This window comes from Drosophila simulans, chromosome 3R (assembly GCF_016746395.2).
Source record: "Drosophila simulans strain w501 chromosome 3R, Prin_Dsim_3.1, whole genome shotgun sequence".
In the NCBI taxonomy this organism is placed as follows: domain Eukaryota; kingdom Metazoa; phylum Arthropoda; class Insecta; order Diptera; family Drosophilidae; genus Drosophila; species Drosophila simulans.
The window spans coordinates 6440202-6466646 of record NC_052523.2 but is presented as its reverse complement, the minus strand read 5'-3'; the positions used below and the strand labels follow the sequence as shown (position 1 = coordinate 6466646).

The following is a 26445-nucleotide window of genomic DNA, read 5'->3' as shown; positions in this document are numbered from 1 at the left end:
GGACTCGGCAAAAGGACTCGCTTTGTGGCTGCTGATCGTGTTGCATTGTTTTTGTTCACATTTAATTTTTTATTTATTGCCCGAGCCCTTCGGTTGCTCTTTCATTTATTTGAGGGTCCCCTTCGGGGTTTTCGGTTTACCTCAATCTTTTAACAGGCCTTTGTTTGTTTTTGTTTTCGTCAGAGGGGTGCCAAGAATGGTCTAGATAGGATTTCTATATGTTTATCTAAGTAATGCCAAATGTAGTTATCCTAGAACGGCAAATTGCTATACGAAATCAATTTCGCGGTTCACAGATTACTGAAAATGGGAATGTGACTGTAATATATGTTTGCTATACGGATGAGCATTATATATCTTATGCCTTTCAAAAGTACTAGAAAATATGTTCATCTAACCAGTTTTGACTAGAAACAGATAGGAGATCTTAGAGATAGCTATTTAAACTCTAAACCACAAATCATAAGGCGTATCATTAGGTTGATGAAACTAATCTCGAAGCTGTTAACTATTTACTTGGTTTTTAATAAATATATAATATTTCCAGCTTACTTACCGAGCCGTAGGGAACACCGCACGCGTCCATGCAGAGATACAGGCAAGTGGCCACACTCTGCAGCTTGATGCGTCCCACATCCACCGTGGATCGCTGGAGAATCGCTGCAAGTGAAACGGAGAAAGCACATTAATTAATTATCAATCAAAGGTGGCAGACGGGGAGACCTGATTGCTGGCTGACCCAAAATCTGGTCGCAGGTGTCAGGATGTCAAAGCGGCGAGAACCAAGAAGGTCCGTTCAAAAGGTGGTTAATTACACATCCGACACTTGGTAAGCCGTCTCCGCCCAGAAGAGTAAGTTAATCCCCCCTTGAGCCAAAAATTAAAAAAAAAATAAAATAAATAAAAATAAGACAGTGTAAGGAAACCCAGCTGGAAAGCCCCTAAATCATATAATTCCATTGCCAGGCAAATTTGTCAACTGTACCAAATCGAAGATGCCTCGAGTGCGATTATGGCGTATATTATTTATGGCCAGTACCGCGGCGGGTTAATTGAAATTGCCGCCTTGCACTTGAGAAACTGAACATAAAAGACGCACTGCAGCCACACCAAATTCAAGTTCAGCATCGTTTAAGGTCAAACCACTTGTGTGGTCCACCACCATCGAGATTCCGGAGTCCGGAGGAGAATACCGCCTGCCTGTTTGTCAGTTGGCAGTTGGCTGGCCAAAGTGTGTCAGCACTTTGAGGCAACGAGGCACTCGTTCAATGAACTTTATGCACTTTGTGCATAATAAACATCAATTTATAAATACACAGCTTGTTACGGGAGCAATGGGAAATTGAAATCTTAGCCAGCTGCCGCGCCAGCCAAATGGTTGCTCCTAATAAAAATTATTATTAGAGATTATGGCGGAGTGCGCTGGGTAAAGAAAATCGAAGGGAGTCACTGAGTGGCCACTTGAAACGAGGATATATTGACTATCAAACGATCAAACACGATGATATGACTTAACTACACTTATTATTGATGTGCGCACCCTTAAATGAGCTGAAATAGGATCCTTGACATAAAAATTGGCATATGGGAATGCTGCCGGTATGCTGGTGATTTAATGTCCCTCCAAATACCCGATGAATTTTCTCATCTGAAACTATGAATCTATGCCAGGGCATAAACATACGCCCAAAAAAATGCATAAAATATTGCCGTCAATAGGTGGGCAATTTATGGCCCACATGCTTATCCCGTATATGCAACTTTTATTGCAACTGCAACTTCGATTGCAACTTCGACTATAAACAGCCCGGCTATTTAAAAGGCATGCGTTTTTATTTACAGGGCATCAATCGCCCATCCCCCTTCAAATACGGAAATTGTAAAGTTTCAGCGAAAAGGAAAAACGCATAAATAGTGTAACCCAAACGAAAAAAACAAAAAACCTCGAGAGTCTATAATGCCATTGCTTTTCCCGATTCCGTTCCCGTTTATCTGATGGATTTACAATTTCCCTCCCACAGCAATTTCCCACCAGCACTCGGAAAAACACATAGTTTAACATGGGTAATTTTCCTACTTTTACTTTTCATTACCTATGTAATTAGGAAACTGTAATTATCACATTGAAGATATCTCGGAAATCGTACGACTTGCATAATTCATAAGTCGAACATTTTGGCACTATATCTTTTCATATTATAAATAAGTGGAACTAATTAATATTGTTTTCAGTGCACTTGTAATTCTTCCATTTTTCTAGAGGACTGTGTACTTTTCGCCTTTCAACTCTTTTGAGAGTCCTAAAATATATTGTATGAACTAAACAAATGACATGCTAAGCGCGTCAGTTCATTTGTTAAAATCAAAGAGCTCGCAGTGGGCGGGGTTTTGGGCGGTTAAGAGAGAGAAAGGGGGAGAAAGAGTGAGTGGTGGGAGGTTGGGGAGCCAGTGACAACCTTTCACTTCGATGCCATGTGGTGTTGCATTTCACTTGCGTCGTGTTTGTCGTGTGTGACTTTTTTTTCTCCGAGGCTCATTTAAAAAACGATTTGTTTTGCTCGAGTTAACAAAAGTAATTTTTCTTTTTTTTATCTTTTCGTATATATGCGTATGTGTGATTGAATATGTGTGCGTTTGGACAGCGACATCTCTTAGCGTATTAAATTGTTTAAAAGAATAATTTATTTTTTTTTTTGTTCTTGTGGGAAAGTTTTCGCTGCCGTCATATGTCTATCTCTTTCGCGCAATGCGCTAATTTTAGCTCCGAGAATGTCTACAAGCGCAAGAGCGTAAGAGGGATGGACGCTCTCTCACCTTGTGACTGAACTCTGGCCACACACGGGACATGTGGCGCCGTGGCTTAGTTGGTTAAAGCGCCTGTCTAGTAAACAGGAGATCGTGAGTTCGAATCTCGCCGGGGCCTATGCTTCTGGAAGCATTTAATTTTTTTTCTATACTATTTTTTGCTCTGCTATATGAAATTCGCTTGGTTCAGAAAAGGTGCCGTGGTTATTGTGTGATAATCTTTGTATTTATTACAAATTTATATTGTTCAATTTAGAAGTGTTTACGACTAAAATATAATCCGATATTAGGAATCTTTCGCCGTTTCCCATCAAATCCATCCTTTCTCTAGCAATATTCATAGAAATCTATTCAATTTGCTCAGCTCATTATTATGTGTGTTATTGCAGGCGGAACAATAACAATACGAAACGGCTTGAGGTGTGAATTAAGTGCATATGGATAATCAAATGATCTTTTATTGATCAATCAGCGGGCGTGTGGAAGTTCAATCAGGCGTTGAGTGCAGTTCATTGAACCAAAAATGGGAAACCCAAAGTTCGAACTCCAAAAGTTAATGTATCCAAATTCCTGGCACGCTTCTGAGCTGCTTTAAATTACCCACATATTAAGCACGTAGTCGAGTGTCGAATGTGGGGATTGTGGGGAGAGGTCCCCAAAAACCACAATAATAAAATCGACTCCAATGGCTGTCACGCCCGGACGATAATTAAAATGTCAAAAAATATGCCTGTCAAATCGGAGTTTTTGAAGGTGCTCGATTGAGTTATGTTGGGATTGGATGTTCTCCTTGCCATCGATGGATCGATGGATCGCTGGGACTCTTTGGTAACCGTTAATGGGACAGGCGCTCAGTTTATGCAAATGAGGCCTTAATTTTCCACCAGACGACAGCAATGGTAATGTCAAAATTTATGTGCAGGCCCTCAATAAAACTTGAGGTTAACAAAAGGAATGGTATATAGTCGGATATTTAAATAAATCCATGCATATATGTATGGATTGGCATTTTATTAAATCTTTAATTATGCTTACAAAAAAGTGTGACATTTTAGCGTGACATTTTATGAAAATTTATGATCACTTTTGTGGTTATTTAACATAATGTGCTATGCCAGCCATGAATGGTCGTAAAAAATATCTCTGGGAATATCTAACCGAGGCATTATTCGCTTTGTTTGGACCTCACCCCCGATTTGAAGTCCACTACTGTGCCACGCCGTCTTTTGTAGTTTTTTTGGGGGCTTATTTAATTTATGATCGTGGGCAGCGTATTTTGACAATTTGATTTGAATCGGAGGCGAGCATATCAATCAATGGAGGCCTTACTGCATTCAGATGTCCCCAGTTCCAGATGACAATGAAGAGTTAACAGTCGCCGTCTATTAAAGCCCAATTAGTGGCACTTAATTGACTTGTCGTTTGGCCGGGCAATAAATCTTTCTCATAAGGCTGCTGTGCCGCCTGCCGCCTGCACTTTCTGCCTAGATAAACGGCGATAAATCAAACCGTGGGCGGTACGATAAGCCGATCTATTTAGCATTTGCAGGTGATTGCTTTTCTCGATGGGAAAAGCTAGGCAGCAGGCCATCCAGCTACTTATGTATATGCGAGAGCAGGGCCATTTCTCACCCTAAATCTGAAATCAGTGGTATTTCATGCTCGACTGGAGAAATTGCAATCCATATCTATTCCGGTATTCGCATCTCAAATTAGCACCCATCCGCACAAAAAATCGCTTGAGTGGCAAATTCAATTCACAGTTGGCTAAACCTCGCACCCTCTCGCCTCTTTGTGTCGCTTTCTTGGGCAATCGAAATGCATTTTTGCGCTTCGGGAGGAAAAGGATATCCTGCAACCGTAAACCTTATTGGCCAATATCCGATAAAACCAAATGCGCAAAAGAATAAATTACAATCGCGTTGACAGCAGGGAGAAATGCTCACTCCAGGGGTTGTTTACCCAAAAAACGCCCACTAAAATCCATTTTGCTGCACATGGCAATTGTATATGGGAATCGTTGCAATATCTGCGGAATGGCAAATCATAATGGGAAATATGCAATATCTCCAGGAAGAGATCTATTCAAACTGATGGGATTTGTCACGACCACTTTGGTTTGGAATTTCTCTTCTGGGCATCGTCATTGCACACGTGTGGTGATTCTGGCTTTCTCCCTGGGGCAAATTAGATTTATCAACGCTACCGTTTTCGGTCTGGAAGAGGAGGCTTCATATCAATAGGCTACCCATCTGGGCCCAATTCATTAATGAAAAATGAATGCGGCTATTGAGAATGCCTTCATTTGATTAAAATAGACTAATAATGTGTGTTCACGCCAGAAGGGCGCAAACAGTTGAGCGGCAGTGTAAGCGGCCAATGCTTTTACTCGAAGCTCCTCCACGGCTCGCAAGCACCGCTGCTCGCGCTCTCCTTCTCTTCTCTCGCTCTCCTCCCTTCCCGCAAGGTATTCACCACTCCGCGGTCCCGCGGTATTGCTACTGTTAATGTTAAGGTAGTCTTAAGTTACAAGTGCGCGAATAAAGACCGGAATTCTCGTGAAGTCGATCCCGAGTGTTTCATTACAGGGAAAAAAATCAGCAGCAACCGCAGCAACCCACACCCAGGATTTTTCCGCCCACTCCATTTCATGGTCCTTCGAGCCGGATGAGCTCTGATCCTGCCAGCGCTCCTTGCGGAAAATTCAAGATAAGTACGGCTTTAAATTCTATTCCGTCCGTGGTCGCCATTTTCGTTTTTCCAACGGCGTTTATTCTTTCCGTCCATCCGTATCAAGTGAAAAGTGAAAATATATAAGTACATGCGCCCAGCCACCGTGATTACTTTTTTTTTAAGTGCATAAACAAGCACTTTGCCAATACCGGCCTCCTAATTACGGTGCTCCGCTGATATCCAAGCGCATGTACACACATATATACACTGTCCAAAATTCACTGTTATCGTCCGCTGCTAAACTGCTGTTTTTTTTGTGTGTGCCTCAATAAAATATACAACCCAATACAAATAAAACTAAATTAAATTAAATATACACATATATATTAAATATATAATTATTGTAAATTAAATATAAACATACATATATTCACCCAATATATTCACATACAAAATATTCCAAATAAAGTTCACATCCACACAAATACCCATAGCCATATACACACACATTACGACATATCCATTGTCAGACCTAGCTTCCAACGATATTGACATACACACAGTCGCGACTTACGCAGACTTTCCAAGTGCAAGTTCTTTCGTCTCCTCTTTGTTCGTTATTGCCCTGACAAAAACCAGCGCATAGCGACGAGAGAATACCCTATTGTCGAGACATAAAATAAAATAAAAAAAGTCCGACGATAAAATTTAAAAATAAATAATTTAATAAAAAAAAAAAAAAAGGGAAATAAACGATTGTTTTAATTATTATTATTATTGATTATTATTTAATAATTATTATTTAATAATTATTTAACCCAAATAATAATTTTTTTTTTTTACAAGCTATTTCTGGCTCCCATTTCTGGTTCCTAAATTAAAATAATAAAATTGTGGTCCTAAATCCGGTAGCTATTTTTATAAATTTAAACTTGAATTTTCTAGCTATTTTCCATATATTAGCTATTTTTTTTTCGGGATTTCCAGTCGATAGCGATTTTTTATAAATCCTTGGCTATTTTCCAGACTCCAGCCGGTAGCTATTTTTATAAATTTAAACTTGAATTTTCTAGCTATAGCTAGCTATTAACTAGCCAATTTCTAGCTATTTTCTAGCTATTTTCTAGCTATTTTCTATATATTAGCTATTTTTTTGGGATTTCCAGTCGATAGTGATTTTTTTTATAAATCCTTGGCTATTTTCCAGACTCCAGCTGGTAGCAATTTTTTAGCGATTTTTTCAGAAACGTCAATTCATAGTTTTTGTTTTTATATAAATTTGAGCTATTGTTTTTCTGGACCACCAATATAACTATATCTTCTTGTGGACTTCACTCTAGCTGTTGGTTTTCTTTTGTGAATCCTCCTAGCTATTTTTTTTCACACTGAATTTTAGCTATATTGTGCTTCATTTAAGCTTTTTTCAAGTTGATTGAAGATCTATTGGGCCTTATTTCACAAAGACTGCGATTTTTGTTTCTTTCGTGCTCCAATCTCCAGATCCCAATTGCAACTTTCTCCCGAATTCCGACGGGATCCTTTGTCTATCCAGATTTTGGTGCCCTCCGTATCTGGTTCTTTTTTTCTCAATTCCACATTTTTTTTTTTTTTTTTTTGTTTGCGGCGTGCAGGCCTTCTTGACTTCCTTCTCTTTGGGCATAGCTGAGCATGCCCCTAGAGGGAGACAAGAAAAAGACCACCGCACCTGGAAAAGAACAAAAGTTCAACCCGCAATCTCCGCTATCCACTCGCGGTAAGCCAGCACCCAAGTCCGTTAGTCCTAGGGTCAAACCCGCGACTCCCACTCCGAAAGCAAAGGGTTCGCCATCGACCAGTTCGAAGACAACTCCTAGGTTGGTCATTTCCCGACCAGTGACGCGAGCGTCTAGTGAGTCTTCTCTATCGAGAAAATCCGAGAGTCCCTCCGCTGTCGGGACTGATTTCCTCCGCGTCACACGCTCTAACACAAGAAAAATGGCATCCTCTGAGCAGCCAACGCCCGCAAACGCAGCGTTGCATAAATTCATCGCCGTCAGCGATCGCGTAAGCCTTTTCGAAGCGAAGATCAACACTCCTGATCAAGCCTCTCCGTCCCTACACACGTTACAAGTCCGTCTGCAACAGGTGCGAGCCTTATGGGACAAAGTGGAAAGAGAGTACGAAACATGCTCTGACCTAATGGCCCAAGAAGGATCCCTCGACACAGTGCCTATTCTCCAGGCCAAATATGACTACTGCTACTCAGTATACGAGTCATGTGCAGCACAAATTGGCGAAACAATCGACAGAGCAACGCCTCAAGTCGCGCAGGCACCCTCTCAGCCGCTAATTTCGTCCGGCTGCCGCTTACCTCCATGCGACACGGAAGTCTTCGATGGCGACTACCTCCGATGGCCCACTTTCCGGGACCTATTCACGGCAATTTACGTAAACAACCCCAGGTTGACTCCGGTCGAGAAGCTATTCCACCTCCTTACCAAAACAAGTGGCGAAGCAAAAGCCATCGTGGCGAAATCTCCTCTCACGAATGATGGTTTTGCTTCGGCTTGGGAGGCGCTTCGAGATCGGTTCCAAAATAAGCGACTTTTAGTCAACAGCCAGCTCAAGCTTCTTTTTAACTTGAGCTCAATTTCGCAAGAATCTGGTCATGCTCTAAAAGAGCTACAATCCACGATTCAGGGGTGTTTAACAGCACTAGAGCATTCCCAGGTATCCACAGAAAACTGGGATTGTATCTTGGTTTTCCTTTGCGCGAGCAAACTGCCCAAGCAGACCCTGTCCTTATGGGAACAGTCGCTAACTGCTAAATCCGAGATCCCAGCTTGGGAAGAAATGAATGCCTTCCTGAGCGAAAGGTATCGGACATTGGAAGCCATCGAAGATATGAAACCGACTCAGGCAGTTCCAAAAAGGCTTCAATCCTTCGAGACAAAGGTCAGCACCAAACAGAAAGGGTGTGACTTATGTTCGAAGGAGAACCATCCGGTAAGATTGTGCCCGCGTTTTCTTCAAATGTCTGTTGACTCGCGCTCCGGGTATATCAAAAAGAAGCAGCTATGTCTGAATTGTTTTGCCAGAGGTCATCAGCTACGTGACTGCACAAGCACGCACAGCTGCTTTACATGTAAGGGCAGGCACCATACGCTGCTGCATCGCAGCCCCCCAAATTCCGAAAATGCGAGTTTCTCAACCTCGCCCCCTACACAGCAACTTCCGAGACCCTCTAGCAGAAATGCATCGGCAAGCACCTCAGCGGTGCAAACTTTTTTCGCGTCCGGCACTTCAGCCGTCCTACTGAGCACAGCGATGATTGACGTGTGCCATTTGGGGATGAGCTACCGAGCCCGAGCCTTAATCGACTCGGGATCCGAGGCGACGTTCATTTCAGAACGCCTGTTCAACCTCATCAAGTTGCCATTCCGCAACACCCAGACCCAAGTCTCCGGGTTAAATCATTCAGTCTCCGCGAAGTCCTCGAAGCTGTGTCACTTCGGGATTCGCTCTCCTACTAAGCCAGGTCTACAGTTAGACACTGAAGCTTACGTCCTTCCGGAGCTCTCAGGCAAACTGCCCTCCTATCCGATCCCTCGGAATTCTTTGAAGGACCTGCCCGCACTCCGCTGGGCAGATCCTACCTTTTTTGAGAGCTCTCAAATTGATGTATTGATCGGGGCTGACATTCTACCATCCATAATGATGGATGGCACCCGACAAAATATTTGCGGCTCGCTCCTGGGCCAAGAAACTATTTTCGGGTGGGTGCTAACGGGGCCGATTTCCAAGGGCAAGCCGAAACGGGTCGCATCCTTCACGACCCAGGTGCATGAAATAGGCGACCCTGATACGCTCGACACGCTTCTCAGCAAGTTCTGGGAGGTGGAGGATCTACCAGTAAAGATGGTAAAAGAGTCGGACTCCTATTGTGAAAGGAACTTCCTCCAAACAACGACAAAAGACGCAAGCGGGAGATACGTGGTGACGCTCCCGTTCCGGGATCCCGAGAATATCGGATCCGATTTAGGATATTCAAGGTCCATTGCGCTAGCTCAGTTTCTTAGAAACGAAAATCGTTTAAAAAGAGACTTTCCATTAAAAGAGCAATATGACAGCGTGATCCAGGAGTACCTGGATCTGGGTCATATGAAAGAAGTTCCGCCGACTCACAATTCTCCATCGTATCATCTTCCTCATCACGCGGTAGTTAAGCCCGAAAGCACCACTACAAAGCTTCGCGTTGTATTCAACGCTTCAAGTCCGTCGGCAAATGGGACCAGCTTAAATGATATTCTTCATGCTGGTCCAGTCCTACAATCCGATCTAACGATCCAGGTCCTGAAATGGCGTTATTTTCAATACGTCTTCAGTGCAGACATCACGAAAATGTATCGTCAGATCTGGGTCGATCCGAAACATACCCCGTTTCAGAGAATTCTGTTCCGAAACAAGGAAGGAGATATCCGAGACTTCGAATTAAAAACAGTTACCTTCGGGGTCAACTGCGCCCCCTTCCTCGCCATTCGAGTCTTGCAACAGCTGGCAGAGGATATCCAAGTGCCATTTCCAAATGCCAGCCGCATCATCCAGCAGCACATGTACGTCGACGACGTTCTGGCAGGGGCGAATTCCGTAATCGAAGCCCAAAGTTCAATTCGAGAGTTGCAAGCAGCCCTAAGTGCCTCCGGGTTTCCGCTGAGAAAGTGGACCTCGAACAACAAAGGCGTCCTTAAAGACGTCCCGGCCGAACACCTCCTTCATAGCGAGTTCCTCGACATCGATGCCGAAAGCACGGCCAAGACGCTCGGTATTCGGTGGAGGGCAAAGTCCGACGAATTCTATTTCGTTCCTCCAGACATAGTTGTGGAACCCTCCTATACAAAGCGAGAAGTTTTGTCCCAAATCGCTAGGTTGTTCGATCCTGCCGGGTGGCTCGCGCCGTTCATAATCCGTTCAAAAATGTTCATGCAGGAGATTTGGTTGCAAAACTTAGGCTGGGACGATAAGCTTCCCACTGAAATGTGTCAGCGGTGGCAATCGTTTTTAGCCGAGTATTCCGACCTCAACCAGATCCGCGTTCCGAGATGGATCTGGTACCAGCCTGAGGTAATCATAGAGCACCACGGTTTCTGTGACGCGTCCCAGAGAGCCTATGGAGCGGCGATATACATCCGCGTCGAGGTGGGGCAAAAGATCCTGACTCGCCTGCTTACAGCCAAAACACGAGTGGCCCCGGTAAAAACCGTCTCCCTTCCTCGGCTAGAGCTCTGTGGTGCCGTGCTGTTAACCGAAATGGTGACAGCAATCCTCCCGCACATGCCCTCCGCCAGTTCAAATATCCGCTGCTGGACAGATTCCACAATCGTCTTAGCCTGGCTACGAAAGCCTGCGTGCAACTGGACCACATTTGTGGCCAACAGAGTTGCCAAGATCACGCAGGCGACGCCAGTCGACTGTTGGGCACACGTTCGCTCAGAACAAAACTCCGCCGATCTAGCCAGTCGAGGCGTATCCTTACATGAATTGGCAGATAACCATCTCTGGTGGCACGGACCAGAGTGGCTGCAAGGGCCACGAGAGCTATGGCCAGCACAAAGTGACACTCTTCCAGTGACCGAGCTAGAGCAGCGCGCGGTCAAAGTGCATTTTGTCAAGGCCCCGTCCATCGACTTTCTCGAGCGTTTCTCCAAGTTGGACAAGGCCCTGCGAGTTCTGGTCTATGTTCAACGCTTCCTTAAACGCTGCCGCAAAGGTTCGTTCTTGCCCAACTCACGCCCTACAAGTGAAGAGATCCGAGGGGCAGAACGAACTCTGACCTCCATTGCGCAGCGCAGAGCATATGGCCAAGAGCTTCAGCATCTGACCGAGAAAAGGCCTCTTCCAGTGTCAAGTCCGTTGGTGAATTTGTTCCCGTTCATTGACCAACACGGCCTGTTAAGGGCGTGCGGCCGTCTCACTGCCTCCAAAACCCTGCAATATGATGAACGTCATCCGATTATTCTCCCCTATAACTGTAGACTGTCGCGCCTTGTCGTCCAATTTACTCACCAGATTACTCTTCATGGCGGTAGTCAATTGATCGTACGCCTGATCCGATCGAAGTATTGGATTCCTAAAATCAAGAATCTGGTGAAGGCTGTGGTCAATCCTTGTAAGATTTGCACGATTTACAAGAAGAGACTCCAAACACAGCTGATGGGCGATTTCCCGACAGATAGAGTCTCCTTCTCTAGGGCGTTCACCTACACGGGTATCGACTATGCCGGCCCGTTCGAAATAAAAAACTATACAGGGAGAGCGTGTCTCATAACGAAGGGATATGTTTGTGTGTTTGTGTGCTTTTCCACGAAGGCTATCCATTTGGAACCCACTTCCGATCTAACAACCGAGAAATTTCTAGCGGCCTTCGCTCGTTTCGTAGCGAGGCGCGGTTGTCCTCAACGGGTCCATTCGGATAATGGTAAGACCTTTGTGGGGGCGGCAACTTTGATTTCCAGGGACTTTCTCCAAGCCATCAAAGAGTCCGTGACTGATGCATATAGCCATCAGGGACTCGTATGGCGATTCATCCCACCCGGGGCTCCACATATGGGGGGTTTGTGGGAAGCAGGGGTGAAAAGTTTCAAAACCCTGTTCCTTAAATCGACGTCAGCCCGCAAATATACATTTGAGGAGCTGGCGACACTTCTCGCTAAGATTGAGGCTTGCCTCAACTCTAGACCCCTCTCCCCTATGTCCGAAGATCCCTCAGATTTGCTGGCCCTCACACCAGGCCATTTCCTTATTGGAGGGCCGTTGCTTTCCACGGCGGAACCCGAGATAAAGGGCGAAGCCAAGTCGATAATAAATCGATGGCAACACCTCAAGGCACAACATCAGCAGTTTAGTGCACGGTGGAAAGAGGAGTATCTTAAGGAACTCCATAAACGAAGCAAATGGCAATTTCCGACCAGGAATCTCCAAGCCGACGATATGGTAGTTGTCAAGGAGGACAATCTACCACCGCACGAATGGCGGCTCGGCAGAATCGTTTCTGCCTTTCCAGGAGCCGACGACCGCATTCGAGTCGTCGAGATCCGTACGTCTCGCGGCACCATAAAACGCCCTGTCCACAAGGTTATTCTGCTACCGATGGAGGACAAAGAGTCCTCCGTTCCTAGGGATTAGGGCACTTCCCCCATTCCGGGGCCAAAAGAGTAGTCGGCTCATACTAAGCTTCTTCATTTCTTTTATTGGCAGACTTACTCACTTCCTCCAATAATGGCTCCGCGACCTCGTGCCACCCAGTCGTTGGAAAGCAGACGTACTCGAGGTATCAAATCCTACCGCTGCCGAGTCTGCTCTGGAATCCATGCACTTCGGAAGTGCAAGAGGTTCCACAAACTGAGCGCTGAAAAGCGCCTTCGGGCAGTACTTATTAATAAGTACTGCTCGAACTGCCTCGCCCATCAGCACTCAGGAGGAGACTGCCGAAGCCAAGAGGGATGCAAGAAGTGTGGAGGAAACCACCACACTCTACTCCACATGCACGAGGTCCGTCCCGCTCCGTCCCCAGCAGCGCTACCAGCTCCGACGCGCAGAGAGCGCCATCCCGCTGCACCTCGTCCGGTCCGGATTTCCCGCATTCCGCCACCAGCCCCAGTCGCCAACAATCAACGGCGTCCGAAGGTCTCCGTCGCGTCTCCGGCGGTGGCAACGGGGCAGCAGAAGGCTGTTCCCATTCTGCCTACAGCCATCGTCGTGCTGGACACGGGCTCGAAGACCTTCGAGACCGGGGCCATGATCGACCCATGCATGCCGGTGAGCAGCATCGACCGGTCGTTGGCGGCTGCGTTCCGGCTGCCCATCGCCCGGCTGGGAGGCAACGAGGTCTGCTCGGTGACACTCCGGTCCCGAACAAGCACCTTCCGACTCAACGTCGTCCTGAAGGTCGAACCCAGCCTAAGGATCCGGACACCCATCCAAGCTCTGAGCGACGCCGCCAGGGCCAAGTTTGACGGTGTTCGTCTCGCGGACGAGCGCTTCCACCGGCCGGCCTCCATCTCCCTCGTGTTGGGATCAGATGTATATGCCAACTTGATCCAACCGGGGTTCCTAAAAATTGATGATGGCTTGCCCGTCGCGCAGAACACGGTGTTCGGATGGACCGTTTCTGGAGCGTGCACGGAATGAAGAGGCCGATCCTGATGTCTAGCCGGCCAGGGATACCTTTGCCTACGCAAGGGGGGGGAGAATGTTCACGCCAGAAGGGCGCAAACAGTTGAGCGGCAGTGTAAGCGGCCAATGCTTTTACTCGAAGCTCCTCCACGGCTCGCAAGCACCGCTGCTCGCGCTCTCCTTCTCTTCTCTCGCTCTCCTCCCTTCCCGCAAGGTATTCACCACTCCGCGGTCCCGCGGTATTGCTACTGTTAATGTTAAGGTAGTCTTAAGTTACAAGTGCGCGAATAAAGACCGGAATTCTCGTGAAGTCGATCCCGAGTGTTTCATTACAGGGAAAAAAATCAGCAGCAACCGCAGCAACCCACACCCAGGATTTTTCCGCCCACTCCATTTCAATGTGTAAAGTATGGGCAGTTCCACATCGAAATGCATTGTCTAATCGAGTGGCCTGGCCCACCAAAGGAGAGCCCTAAAACTAAAGCCGATTAGGTAAAAGTTTCCCAGTGAAAGTTTACGACATTTGAATAACACCGAAATGTGCGTTCTTACAAATTAATACAAGCTGGGAAAAAACAAACGAAAAATTATGTTAAAATTGTAAGCGGAAAAAAAGTTGTAAAATCTAAAAACAAACATATGTAAAATATGTCGGAAAAAATAACTTGAGCAAGATGTTAAAAACCGTAAAATGTTTTTCATGGGCCGAAAAAACAAGCTCGACCACGCCCCCACCCCGCCCCAAAGTGCGTGACCAGTGACAGGCCAATTTCGGAGGCGCCCGCAGAGATCCCCGTTCTCCGGTCCGAGTTTCCATTCCAGGTTGTGTTTTTCCGCATTTTCTGAGGTGGATACAACATCCGCGGCTTTTTCTTGTCCACTAAACAACCAGTTGGAGTGGAAATGAAATATGTAGATGAGTCTTTAATTAATTTGAGACACGACAAGACAAGTGGCGTCGTCTGTGGCTGCGTCTGCGACAGCGCTGTCTGCCCCAACCGCCGCCTCCGGCCGCTCCACCTGCTGCTCCGCTCCCCACCGATCCCCGCCAGAATCTCCCGTTTCGGACCAGGAATCTGGTCTAGCTGCGAGTTGGAGGAGGTACCTGCTCTTTGGCAGGTGTTGAGTCATTTGGTTGACTGGCCATTAGAGTCCCCATTGATCACCATTGATCATTGATCGAGTGGCACGAGGCGGTCGAGACTATGGCATTGATAGCCCTGCATGATGATCGCTGCATGATTTTGACTGGTATATTAACTAATCTTTCCTGCAATTATCGTATCATTATCAGATCATGTTGTAAAGTTTGCATTTTGGAAGCACTAGTTTCGTATATTATAGTATATAATCAAAAGAGCATCTCCTGGCCTCCGTTTCATGGTCACACACTGGGATGCAGCAGAGAAGCGAACATGAAACTATCTGCCTGCTCTGCCTTAGATCTCTGACCTCTGTGCCAAATATTTGCATTTGGCATTAAGTCGGTCATAAATTTTAGACCCGAGCAGCAGTCGTCTACTAAAGCCCGTTTCGCTTTAATGCGATTCTGTGTCAGTTGGCGAAAAGAGAGTGGGAGTCGGCGGTTGTCAACATTGTCGCCGTGGCCGAGAGATAAGCGTTATGACATTATCAGGCCGAGGGTCCAGACCCAAAGCCCAACCGAGTGGGCGTGTACCACTCGCCCACCATATGATTCGCACTCATCCGTTAGCAAATGACAAGCGAGTTGCATTGTGGCAGAAACTGGCATCCATACGTACTTTCCTATCGCTGGAGGCATAAGTGGTTGGAGTTTACGACCCTTTTGCACACAGAATCAATCATTCGAATTCCCAGAATGATCCTAAGCCATTTTGGCTATCTGCTTGCGGTGCCACAACGGCCTATCACGAATCAATTAGCCGAGACGAGATGGGGAAAAACATAAATTTTGTAAGATACGCTTGGCCGTGCTGATTTATGCAATCCAACAAATGGAAACTCTTAATTATTCGACAGACACGCGGAGCGAGGAAAATCAAACTTAAACTGTTATAAGTCGCATATATATTATTTAGCTGGCGTTGCCTGTCAAAGCCGTGGTTGTCAAATTGTTAACCGTTGTTAGTTGTTGCTTGTCGGACGTTGGGGCCAAGTTGCCCGGCCTGTCAGCCGGTGTTCCACTCTTCCAGTGTCTGGTTAGACGGCATTTTTTTGCAGGCCACAGCCACAAAAACAGAAGTCCATAAAACATTTTTAGCATGTGCAGACTGGCGGCTTTTAAAATTATTCACTCCGCGACCGAGGCGACAGATGCGGGCTGATGATCTGGTCGTGTCAATGGTTTGAGGTTTTCCCATTTTATGGTTCCATGGATGATGGTCCATCGAGCACTGAGAGCTTGAAGGAGCAAATTATTCGGGTGCACGGATAAATAGTTCATTAGGAATAAAGATTGAGTAAACCAATTGTTTAAACATATTTATTATAAGAGCGGAATCGAAATAATATTTGAATAATTATCTGGCAGGATAAAAATGTGAACTTAAACTTGCTCCTTTCTAGTGAAAAGACCAGACAAAACAGATATTTTTTCCCTATAAGATATTTTTCTTTCCTGAAACATCACACAACAATGTATCTACTATTAGGTCCCCGGGCAAAGAAGTCTCTAACCCAGCCGTGACCAGATAAATTAAGCCGCAGTCAAAGTTCAAAGAGTTTTCCCCCATCGACGACATTTGACATGGCAAACGATTCGTTAGTTCCCGCCTCGCTGACACACATATTATCATTGTGCAGTTCCCCAAAATATACATCCATACATTTGTAGTCGGCCAATTCGGAAATCTCGAAACTGGAGCGTAGCGAATGCGCCAAAGTCCCGCAGCCAAACTGTCGCCTGTCAACTTGGGAGGATTGGAAATCGGGAGTGGAAATGGGACTGAAAATGGGCCTGGGAGCTGGTTTTTGTGTATTTTTAGCTGTCACCAGCCCTCGGAGACATTTGACATGAGAAATAACATTTCAATTAGTTGATCCAATGCTCGATTTAAGGCAAATTGCCACTAAGGAGAGGAGATCCAAAAGAAAAAATTCCCAAAAGGGAGCGAGTGGGAATGCGGATGGTTAACAGCACAGCGAATAGCTAATGCCTCCTCAAATGTTGAATCCCAGATACATTTGCATCTGATCCAGATAGCACGTGCTAATGTATGGGTATTTGTGCGATATCGCACAGTGCAAAGTCGTATCTATCAGACACACCATGCAACACACATCCCATGTAAATGCATTTGCAGCTGTGTTTGTGCGGGGGGCGTAAATAGTACAGAGCGTGCTTAGTTGCGTTCGCAATTAATTCACAGTAAACAGCAAATGTTGCAAATAAATTAGCAGCGACAAAAAGTGTCTGCAAGTGAAAACAACGACAAAATCGAGTCTGAGCCGCATAAAATGCAATCGAAGCCGCATGCGACACAGGCACTTTGCTTATCGCCAGCTAACATCGAATGGGTTTCGATTCGATTCGATTTTTCAATACCCATTAGTTGGGAAGAGAGTGCTAAATCAAATATGATTGCTATTCAAAACTTTTATTAAAGAAATTTAAATTCGTTACTCATTTTAAGCTTGAATGAATGATATTCCAAACGATAAATGATTTGAATATCTATTTATCTAAATCAGAATTGTAAGACATTTTGATATTTTTCGATTTCAAAAGCGTTTTATTGCTAATTAGAGAGTATGGCCATTTCGGTGAGTCACAGCCGGACTAGGAACCCCATTGGAAAACGTCATAATTATCGGGGATAGCTGAGTGGGCCGCCAGTGAACAAGTGAGCAGATACAGATACAAATGCAGGGCGCACAGAAACAGATACAGATACAGATACACTTAATACTACGTTTGTTTGCCTGGCACAATGCAAAATATATTGACTTAGGTCAGTGGCTCATTGAACGCAAATGCAAATTGTTTTTGCTGCCGCTGCCGCTCGGTAATTCGCACTTCACACCCAGATATGCATGTGTCTAAATGCTTAAATGTGTAAACGTGTACGTGTATCTGTGTATCTGCAAGATACAAGACTGCAAGTAGCTGGCAAAATGTGATAAACAAACCTGACGCCAGACGCCTTGTGAGCAGTTAAATTTAAAGGCAAACAACAGAAAATATTACCTCATCGGGATGGCATAAGTTATAGACCAGACCAATATATCAGCCGATCAAGGTTGGAATTCACATGAACTCCTTCCAAATATTGAGTTACGGCCCAACATAACTTCACATAGCCCGTATGCCACTATCAAGTTACTCGGAAAATCGAAACGAAACTGGAAAACTCAAAATTATTGACCAGTCCGCAGTTAAGTTTTATTGGTCGTGTCAATCTTCATGAGAATTGCTTGAAGAATATTCTGGGAATTTAAGTTCTCTGCCAAGTGATGTCCATTTAAATGCTCATTAATTAGATAATCATAAAGATATTATTCACTAAGGAATCTTGCTCAATGGCAGTGGAAAACAAGCAATAAAAATTCCAAAATATAATAGAGCCATAAGAAATCTGTCAGTGCCTGACAACAAGACCATAAAAGCGCACACAGCCAATAAAGAAGTATATAAATATTTTCTAGCCTTCAGAAGACTCTCCCCAGAGAGAGTGAAAGTGACGCTCCAGTTCGAAAACAGAAATCAGCATAAAAACTGTTAACTAAATTGTTATTCAACAAAAACGCACAGCCATTATAAACAACAGACTACAAGCATAAAAATAAAGATAGGAAACTTAGAAAGATATCTTAAGATAGCATGTTTCGCTTTATTGTCGCCGCCGTGCATCATTCAATACGATCCAATCCAATCCGATCCGATTCGATTCGGAAAGCTGGGAAATTTTAGCTTTCAGCGCTGCCATCTGCCTATGCCCGAAAATTTTTACGATGTGCTAGACTATTAAAGATATTTAGATACTTCTGGGGGATCTATTTTTGGCTCTGCCTTTGACTGAATTTGCTCCAAAGTGTGTTTGCATTAATTCGACCTCAAAATGCGCCATGAAATTGGATTACACTTGGTTGTAGTGTGTGCCTAAACGGTTGGCTGCTCGGATGAATAAATATTGGGGGCTGTGCCATGCCATGCCATGCCATGCCATGCCATGCCATGCTCCTCCACATGATCGAATGGATCGCCAATGGATCCAGTTAACGCGTCCATTATGCGCCAAATTGCATTGTCATCGGACCACCTGCAATGTGCATTTCCAGAGCACGCGACTGCCATCGACATCGACTGCCATTGACAGGCAGTCTTTTGTGGAAAACATGAAACACTTAAACACATTTGTCATACACCCTCGGTACGAAACACTTGTGGATTCAGTTAGCCACGACTTCGGTTGGAGGAACTCCAGTCAGGTGAACAACTGGCTTTTAACAACTTCTCCACCTTGATCATCGATCGCTTATCGACTGACAATGTAATTGTGATTTATGCAAATTGCCACGCTCGACACCTTTTGGCGATTTTATGCATTGGCATTAAATCTGAACACCACCTCCCAATTCTCCGGCCTCGATGGACTTTCTTCTTTCTCCGCGAAGATTTGCTTATTATGCTTGGTCGTCTGGCAACTGTTTATTGACTTGGTCTGCGAAACAAAATAATTGGCTGCAGCCAAAGTTGGGAGCCAAGGAACCCACACGAACTCTCCCGGCTTGTTTTGATTTCTATTAATATTTTCGTTGGAAAATGATTGTTGCACCCCATAAAAAATTGCACAGTGCAGCACGGACAGGCATTAATCAGTTAGAATAACCAGGAGAAACAAGAAAAGAAAAGAAAAATTATCAAAAACTAAATTCAAGAAGTTCTGTTTGCATACTGGCTGTGTTCTTGTTGCTGCCAAATATGTGCAGATGGGTATATTTGTGTGTGGGTAGGCCGGAACATGCGTCAATAACCCCATTCCGATTCCCAATCGATCGATCCGATTCAGCTAATCCTTTGGCCGCAGCCATTATCGCGAATGATGAAGATGCTTTTCCTGTATTTTTATGAGCTCTCCGGCTAAGTGGGCAATAAAAGCGGTTAGGGGAACCAAAAGTGGTATCTGGTATCTGGTACCCGGTGTCTGATAGTGGGCCAGAAACACTCTTTGCTTATCTTTTGGCCAGGCAACCACTTTCCTGGCCAAGTGTGGCAAGTCCAATTGGCAATTGGCAATAGGTGTTGGTGCTAGTTTATGCGTGCTCTGATTTCATGATGTGTGAATCGGCTCGTTAAACGTTTGGCCAGATGCAGTGAGAAATTTGCCAGTTGCCAGTTTGCTGTGAATATGCCGCATGCAATGCAGAAGGTTCACTAATGAGTGCCAACTAAATGTGTTTACTAATAACATAAGTTTATTTAACGGAAGCCAAATCTAGAGACTTAGTTACAATCTTTAATTGGTCAATATGTATGTATATAAATATCATAACTCTTCTTATTTCTGCATAACTCAAAGTCATGATCCATTGCATTCCTTTCGCTCGGTCAAATTTCCCAACATCTTTTACATCTGCTCCACTGATGCAACATTGTTGCCTAATGGAGAGCACCTGAAATTCTCAGTTTGAATTCATGTCTGTGCCATATTTTCGCTGAATTTTTGTAGGCCATGTTCCAGTCAATTGTTTTTTGTTCACTCGCGTTCTTCGATGTTTGTTTGCTCTGTATATACATGCAAGCCAGAAACAAATAGCATTGCATAAATCAAAGATTTAACTCGCTGAAGTGCGTGAATAATGAGCAAGAATCAGGGTGCGAAAAAAAGGAGTAGATTAGGAGTGAAACACCACTTAATAATCCGCCAAGTGCTTGTGTGTGGCTACTGTGCGACATTCTGTCTGATTTCCCACTCGAGTGCATTTTTATGGTCGCTCATTAATTTTATGGCTTTTCATTTGTCGGATGTGGAGGCGGAACTGCGCGATAAGGAGGATCCCACACATGGGAGCGGGACCGTATGCACTTGTTGGAAAGACCCGCTGGCCGTAGATGGATGGACGCACTTGCTCCAATGACCGCATTGGCCCCTATATCATGCACCGATCGCATAACTCGTCGGGGCGGGATTTCGGATTGCACGCAGGATTGTCAATGCGGTTTGATTGCGAAACCGTTTGCCAAAACACGTCCCACAATCAGCTAATTGGACGGACTTACTCGACTCCCCAGTGTCGCTTTCATTAGCATGCAAATGCAGATCGCGGCGATATCTGAATCCGAATCTGCTCCGCTTCTGTTCCTTAATGGTCGCTACGTGTTTCGGTGCCTGCTCTTTTGTAATTAATGTGATCCGCCGACTGACCTTAACTGTGTGTTGTCAGCCTGATTAAAGAGTGTTGAAAAACAAGTTGTTACTGCCCCCACCGAGCGAATGAAACGGAAAACGAGGACCCACGGCCTGGACTTGTGGACACTCGTGGATCCTGAAAACGAAACTGGCTGTCGGGGCATTCTGTCATTTTAATGGTGACTCTGGGATTGGCCTTTTGGCTTTCGATTTTGAGTCTAATTAAGGCGAACATGTGCCAAGATCAATGTCGGCGGCGCCACGGTGGCGTGCGTATCTGAAAGATACTTACGCGTTTACTACATAGCGGATAAAGCCAATATGCCAGCTACCGAAAATTAATTTATGCCATTCTCAGACGACTTGTTTGCCATAATTGCACTTCGCCAGCTGACAAATTGCAGTCGCGTAATGGCATTTTCGACCGGCATTGTTAGTGCGATTTTAAATCCGATCCGCGAATTATGCGCATTTTGCATGCCATTTATGAGAGGCATGCGAAGTCTGTATGGCATTGAACTCCCAAGGGATGTCTTCATCGGGCTCCTCGCCGAATGCTGTCAAGTTTAAAGCCACCGAATGAAGTTTGCTTGCCGGAGGATATATGCAACACACAATGTCGTTCAGAATGACACACCCACTACACCCATTAGACACACCAAAAAAATATTTACAAGCTGAACTAATCAATGCTTTCGATAAGGTGCTTTATAATTTTAAATGGACTTTAAAAAAGCCGAAAAGATTTTAAAAAAAATTCCTTACATTAAATTAAAATTATTGTTTAATAAGGTAGAATTTTTCCCAGTGCACATTCTCCCATGCAAATAAGACGTACTTTGAGTGTGGGCCCCAGGCTCAAACTGAAGTCGTGAGGAAGTCATAGACCGAGTTGATGAGTTGGTACTGCCTCCCAAAAGTAATGTCACCGATTTGCATGCAAATTGCACGCGGAAGTTGCGCTAACAAGGCCGTTAAGGCCATAAAACTTGGCCCAGGCTGAGTCAGTCAGAATCCCTTCCAGTCAGATGAAGTCAAAGGGCCAGGGAGTCAAAGTGCAAATATGTGGCCACCCGACGCCTCCACATTACTCAAGCTCACGCCTCTGAATACAATTCAATCCAAAGGTCCGCCCGGGGTCGCATGCAACTAATGAAGTTGAAGCACATCCCCCGGGTTTTCAGATCCGAAGTCTTGCTAAATTTAGCCCGAATGGCTGGGTCCTCCGGCCAGGCTTGCCACCTACGATAAATCAAAGCTAATCAGATCTAGTTTCGATTGGGTTTTTACGGCTCGCTGCGCTCCGCTGCCATTCGGCTCCATTCGATGCCATTTAAATTAGCTGCCGGGTAATTTATCGCATTGTTGGCTCTTTGCAGGTTTCGTTTAGCGCCAGGATGCCGCTAGGTCCGATTGGCCGGCCCAGACACAAAAGCCCTTGGGCCCCCTGTCTTCAGCCCGTGCTCTCCATTCTTCAGTCTTCAATCTACATTCTTTGACTCCTGGCTCTTGGGTTCGAGACTGGTCCGAGTCGTTTGCGCCCGACTGAAACTGAATGGGCTACCAATGCTAGTCGATAATTACGCATATTTTGTTGCCTGTTTTGACGTTGCTTTTTATTTTTATTCAATTTTATGCAGTCCGACTGGAAAGAGTATGTAAAGCTTGGCTGACTGAAGCAGAGGATTGCCTATCAGCATATAAATTTCCACTTTTATGAGGAGTTAAATATTTACAAGGCTCATAATCGGGCCAAGAGCTACAAACTAGTAGATGTCTGAGTCCTGTTTTCATAAAATACGACTGACAAAATGAACCAATTAGAAGAATTAATTCTCAATAAGTGGAACCCTGACTTGAGCCTTCGAGAGACCGGAATTGTAAAACTTATAAAGGTACAATAAATTTAAATAAAATTCAATGGATTAGTTGCTTACATAAAATCGTACTATCAACTTCCTTATTTTCCGGCCATTTATTCGTTTTATACCCCTTTTTAACACTATATTGGGCATTAAAGCAATTTGTTCTCCATCTAATAAGCCTATTTATAGTATTCTTGTTATTATTGACCTCTATCATTGATAGTTTACACAAGTGGGCCTAGGAAAATAATCCACAAGGGCATGAAAACTTCGGCGCCCCAATAAAAGTGCGCCGGCGAAGTTTTAATATTATTTTCCTACACTCCATTTAGCATGTCGAGCATTGTCTTGGCGTGAGGATTGGCCATCGTTGTGTTTTTAGTAGCTGTTAAATGGCAGGGACGCAGTCGGTGGTCTCATCGATTTTTTTCCTGGGCAGCGCGATCTAGTGCTCGGCTTGTTTTTAACACCCATCCCGAGTCGGGATTCGAAGTTCTGGATCGGATCTCTGGGTAGGAAACCCAAATGGGTTTCAATTTACACACTTGTCGCCAGGCTCTTCGCTTCGCTTTGCTTTGCTTTGCTGTGCCCACATTGGAGCAGATTGGAGTGCCTGGGCTTGGGAGGGAGTCTTGTCATCGCCTGGAATAAGGCGCTTATTTATTTGCAATGGCTTATAAGAATCTTAAGGCATCGGAACGGATCGCCTGGTATCGCGTTGCAGAGACGTATCGCAATTATAAATCAGTTTAAGGCTTCCCGGTGCCCTGGACCCCCGTGACATTAAGCAATGAAACCTTTTGAGCTCTGTTTGGCTTTGTCTTTGTCAAGTGGGCTGTCTGTCCAGTGCGTCAATCCTGTCCAGACCACCTTCCACTGGAGCATCCACGCACCGTGTGGCACCTTTGTTTGCATCATTCTGACGATGTAGCGATCGCCGCTGATTGCCAAACACGAACAAATGAATGATTGCCCCAGAGCCCAGTTCATACGGATCCATCACGGATTTCTCTCACGGCTGGCTCTACGTCGTCTATGTTTGCTAATAACTCAACAGCTAATCAGCGAGGAGCTGCTCGCAGCATGTAGCCCGCAATTAAGCGAGCAGAAATGTATCTTTATATCTTTAGATCTTCGAATCTTTGGTATCTTAGCATCTGCATCAACAAACAGGCCTCAGCAGCACATGCCGAGCTGCATTAGACAAATCAATTATGCTGACTTTATTTGGGAGGGGCATCGATATGTTTGACTATCTAATGGAAATGCAGATAAGCTGATCAGAAGTACTGTGTGTGTGTGGGAAAGCATTAACAAGAGGAATTCAGATTCCAAATTCGGAATGCAGAAAGAGGCTTAGGGTTCCGACTTCTTGAAACTAAGACTCTTCGCCTGACCTGCTAAAAAAAATTCGCAAATTCCATCAAAAGTTGTCAGCTGACTGATCGCTATCGCAAAAGTTTTGGGCCAATAGCCGATAAGGCAGTCATATTTTATTTATAACGTGTATGGCTAAAGGAGCCGCCCTCTTAACGCACCGACTATTAACACAAGTTTCCGCTTTCGGCCGTCTATTAATCAACATAATTGATGACAATTGGCCTGGTGCTTTCTGGTGCGTTGTGTCGTAACAAAACGCTTATCGGCCATTGCTGAATCTAACACTATTAGTCAATGGATCGCCCCAGCTGCCTATCATCAATTTATCTGCAAAATACCCCCAGCACTTCGGATTCGTACTCGCAGATAGAACTGCATTCTTGTCTAACTGATTTATGAATTTGACCGCCGAACCATTTGCGATGCAAGTTGAAAAAGCTCAGTTAATGACCCTGCCTACTCTCTATTTATGCATTTTCCACTGTCTTTCCATTGATTTTCCCCAACGTAGATCAATGGCCTTTCAGTAAGTTAGTAGGAGAGCGATCGGCACAGAAATTGAAATCAATTCAAGGCGCACGCTCCTAACACACAAAAGCCAGTTGAACTTTGGCGGTTGAATGGCTTGATTGCTCAGCCGATTGACGGGGTGACTGAGTGACCTAGTGCAGTTCGCGGAACCGAGAAACTCCCAAGATCAATATCCATTCAATTGAAATCGATCAGGAAAATCGCAAGTGGGTGATGCAAGGAGAAAACGCTGAAACAACGCATATAGTGAATCATTCGATATAAAAATAACATAACTTTTAAGCAAGAACTAAATAGTAACTAGCAACATCCTATATATTTTTATACTATATTTTTATTACAACTATCAGTTACTTAATCCCATAAACGTAACAAATTCACGCTAATGTTCGCATAACAGAACTGTAAAATTTCCATGAATAATTTTTCCATCATTTGCATGCCATTTCCATTCTAACAGCAACAACTTTCAATGATCCAAATACTTAGCACAATTTTCTTGGAAAAAATCGCGCGCACTTTTAAAGCCACTAGCTTAGTGGCTACTCGCATTTCGCTTTGTTTTTTCAGCTATTTAGTCAAGCGATTAGTGTCAATTTGTGCAGAGCATAACTTTAAGTACACATATGGTTATGGCCACTGTGGGTTGCTTTCTCGCGCCGGATTGTGTGTCGGCGTGTTTATTCAATTAGCATACATTTTTTACTTTTTTCGCTATTTGGCAACCCGAAGAGGGGTTACAAACAGCAACAAAAATGAAGTAGCTTGCCGGAGTAGGAGGATCCGCCGGCGGAGAAGACAGCGATGACATGGACATAATTGCAGGCTATTTATCATGGCCAGTTGAACTGGAGACAACTCACTGAGCAAACTACGCAATCGCAGAGCTGGGATTAACACACCTAGGCCACGTAGCAGATGCCATTGGATCGGGAACACCTGCCCCGCTGGGCCAAGTTCAAGTCGCATCCTCAAGTGCATCCTCACACCCATACCCATACCTATACTCTACCCATCCCCATTTAAATGCAGACAAAGTAATTGCCGAGCACTGGCTGATTAAAATGGATTTATAAATTATGCAGCGGCGCGATTAAAATCGCCTCAACGGTCGCGTCGGCGGCGCTTCCAAAAGATATTTCCTCTGTCAGTGCCTTTGGGGCCATATATATATACATACATATGTATGTGTATGTATATCCCCTTGTTCCTTACGTGCCCGCAGTTTGGCTAATAGAAAGATTTATCACCCCGTCGGCGACTTGCAGGCCAGGCTCGATTTCCAGCTCAGCGATAAAAACCGCCTTCAATTCGCGACCGCGTTACGATTTCAATTTTCATTTCACTTGCAAGGCGGCGCGTCAAATCCTCTGCCCTAGGGCATTATTTATGTACCGCACTGTACTGCGGCTTGTGGACTCTATCTTCGCTTTTCCTTTTAATTTATGGCATTTAAATTGCAATTTCTTGTCGCCGATTGGCGAGAAAGAGTGCTGAAATGGATAGCACTCGCCGCTGCCTTCGATTTTCACACCTTGAGAAAAATGTAACGCTTTTTCGGGTTCTTTCTATTAGCATCTTCAAACTGGCCTGGAATCGATTTGGCTTGGATGATGCTGGGCCAGCCCACATGTGATCGCCACCGATTTCCCTGATTTGTGGTCAACGCGAAATCACTTTTCATGGGAAACAAATTTTGTTGAATGGCC

At 44.8% G+C, this 26445-nt stretch overlaps 2 protein-coding genes and 1 non-coding gene across 7 annotated transcripts in view; 2 read left to right on the top strand and 1 right to left on the bottom strand.

The window, feature by feature from the left end:
* Nucleotides 1-26445, bottom strand: part of LOC6727415 (vitellogenin-1) — a 51295-nt gene that overhangs the window by 5674 nt on the left and 19176 nt on the right. For all 5 annotated transcript variants that reach the window (XM_039296009.2, XM_016176396.3, XM_016176397.3 and 2 more), the window contains one exon: nucleotides 557-660. In XM_039296009.2, coding sequence (XP_039151943.1) covers nucleotides 557-660 — 104 coding nt within the window. The remainder of the gene's footprint in view (nucleotides 1-556; nucleotides 661-26445) is intronic.
* Trnat-agu lies at nucleotides 2850-2923 on the top strand. The gene has a single exon. It is a non-coding gene; the product is annotated as a tRNA-Thr (tRNA).
* On the top strand, nucleotides 5482-13810 carry LOC120285090. Its single transcript, XM_039296011.2, has 2 exons — nucleotides 5482-5518; nucleotides 12712-13810. Exon 2 carries the CDS (start codon nucleotides 12733-12735, stop codon nucleotides 13642-13644), a length of 912 nt encoding a protein of 303 aa, XP_039151945.1. The 5' UTR covers nucleotides 5482-5518; nucleotides 12712-12732; the 3' UTR covers nucleotides 13645-13810.

What these genes read in the sequence shown, in the direction of transcription:
- LOC120285090 (XM_039296011.2), top strand. Translation starts at nt 12,733, where the DNA reads ATGGCTCCGCGACCTCGTGCCACCCAGTCGTTGGAAAGCAGACGTACT.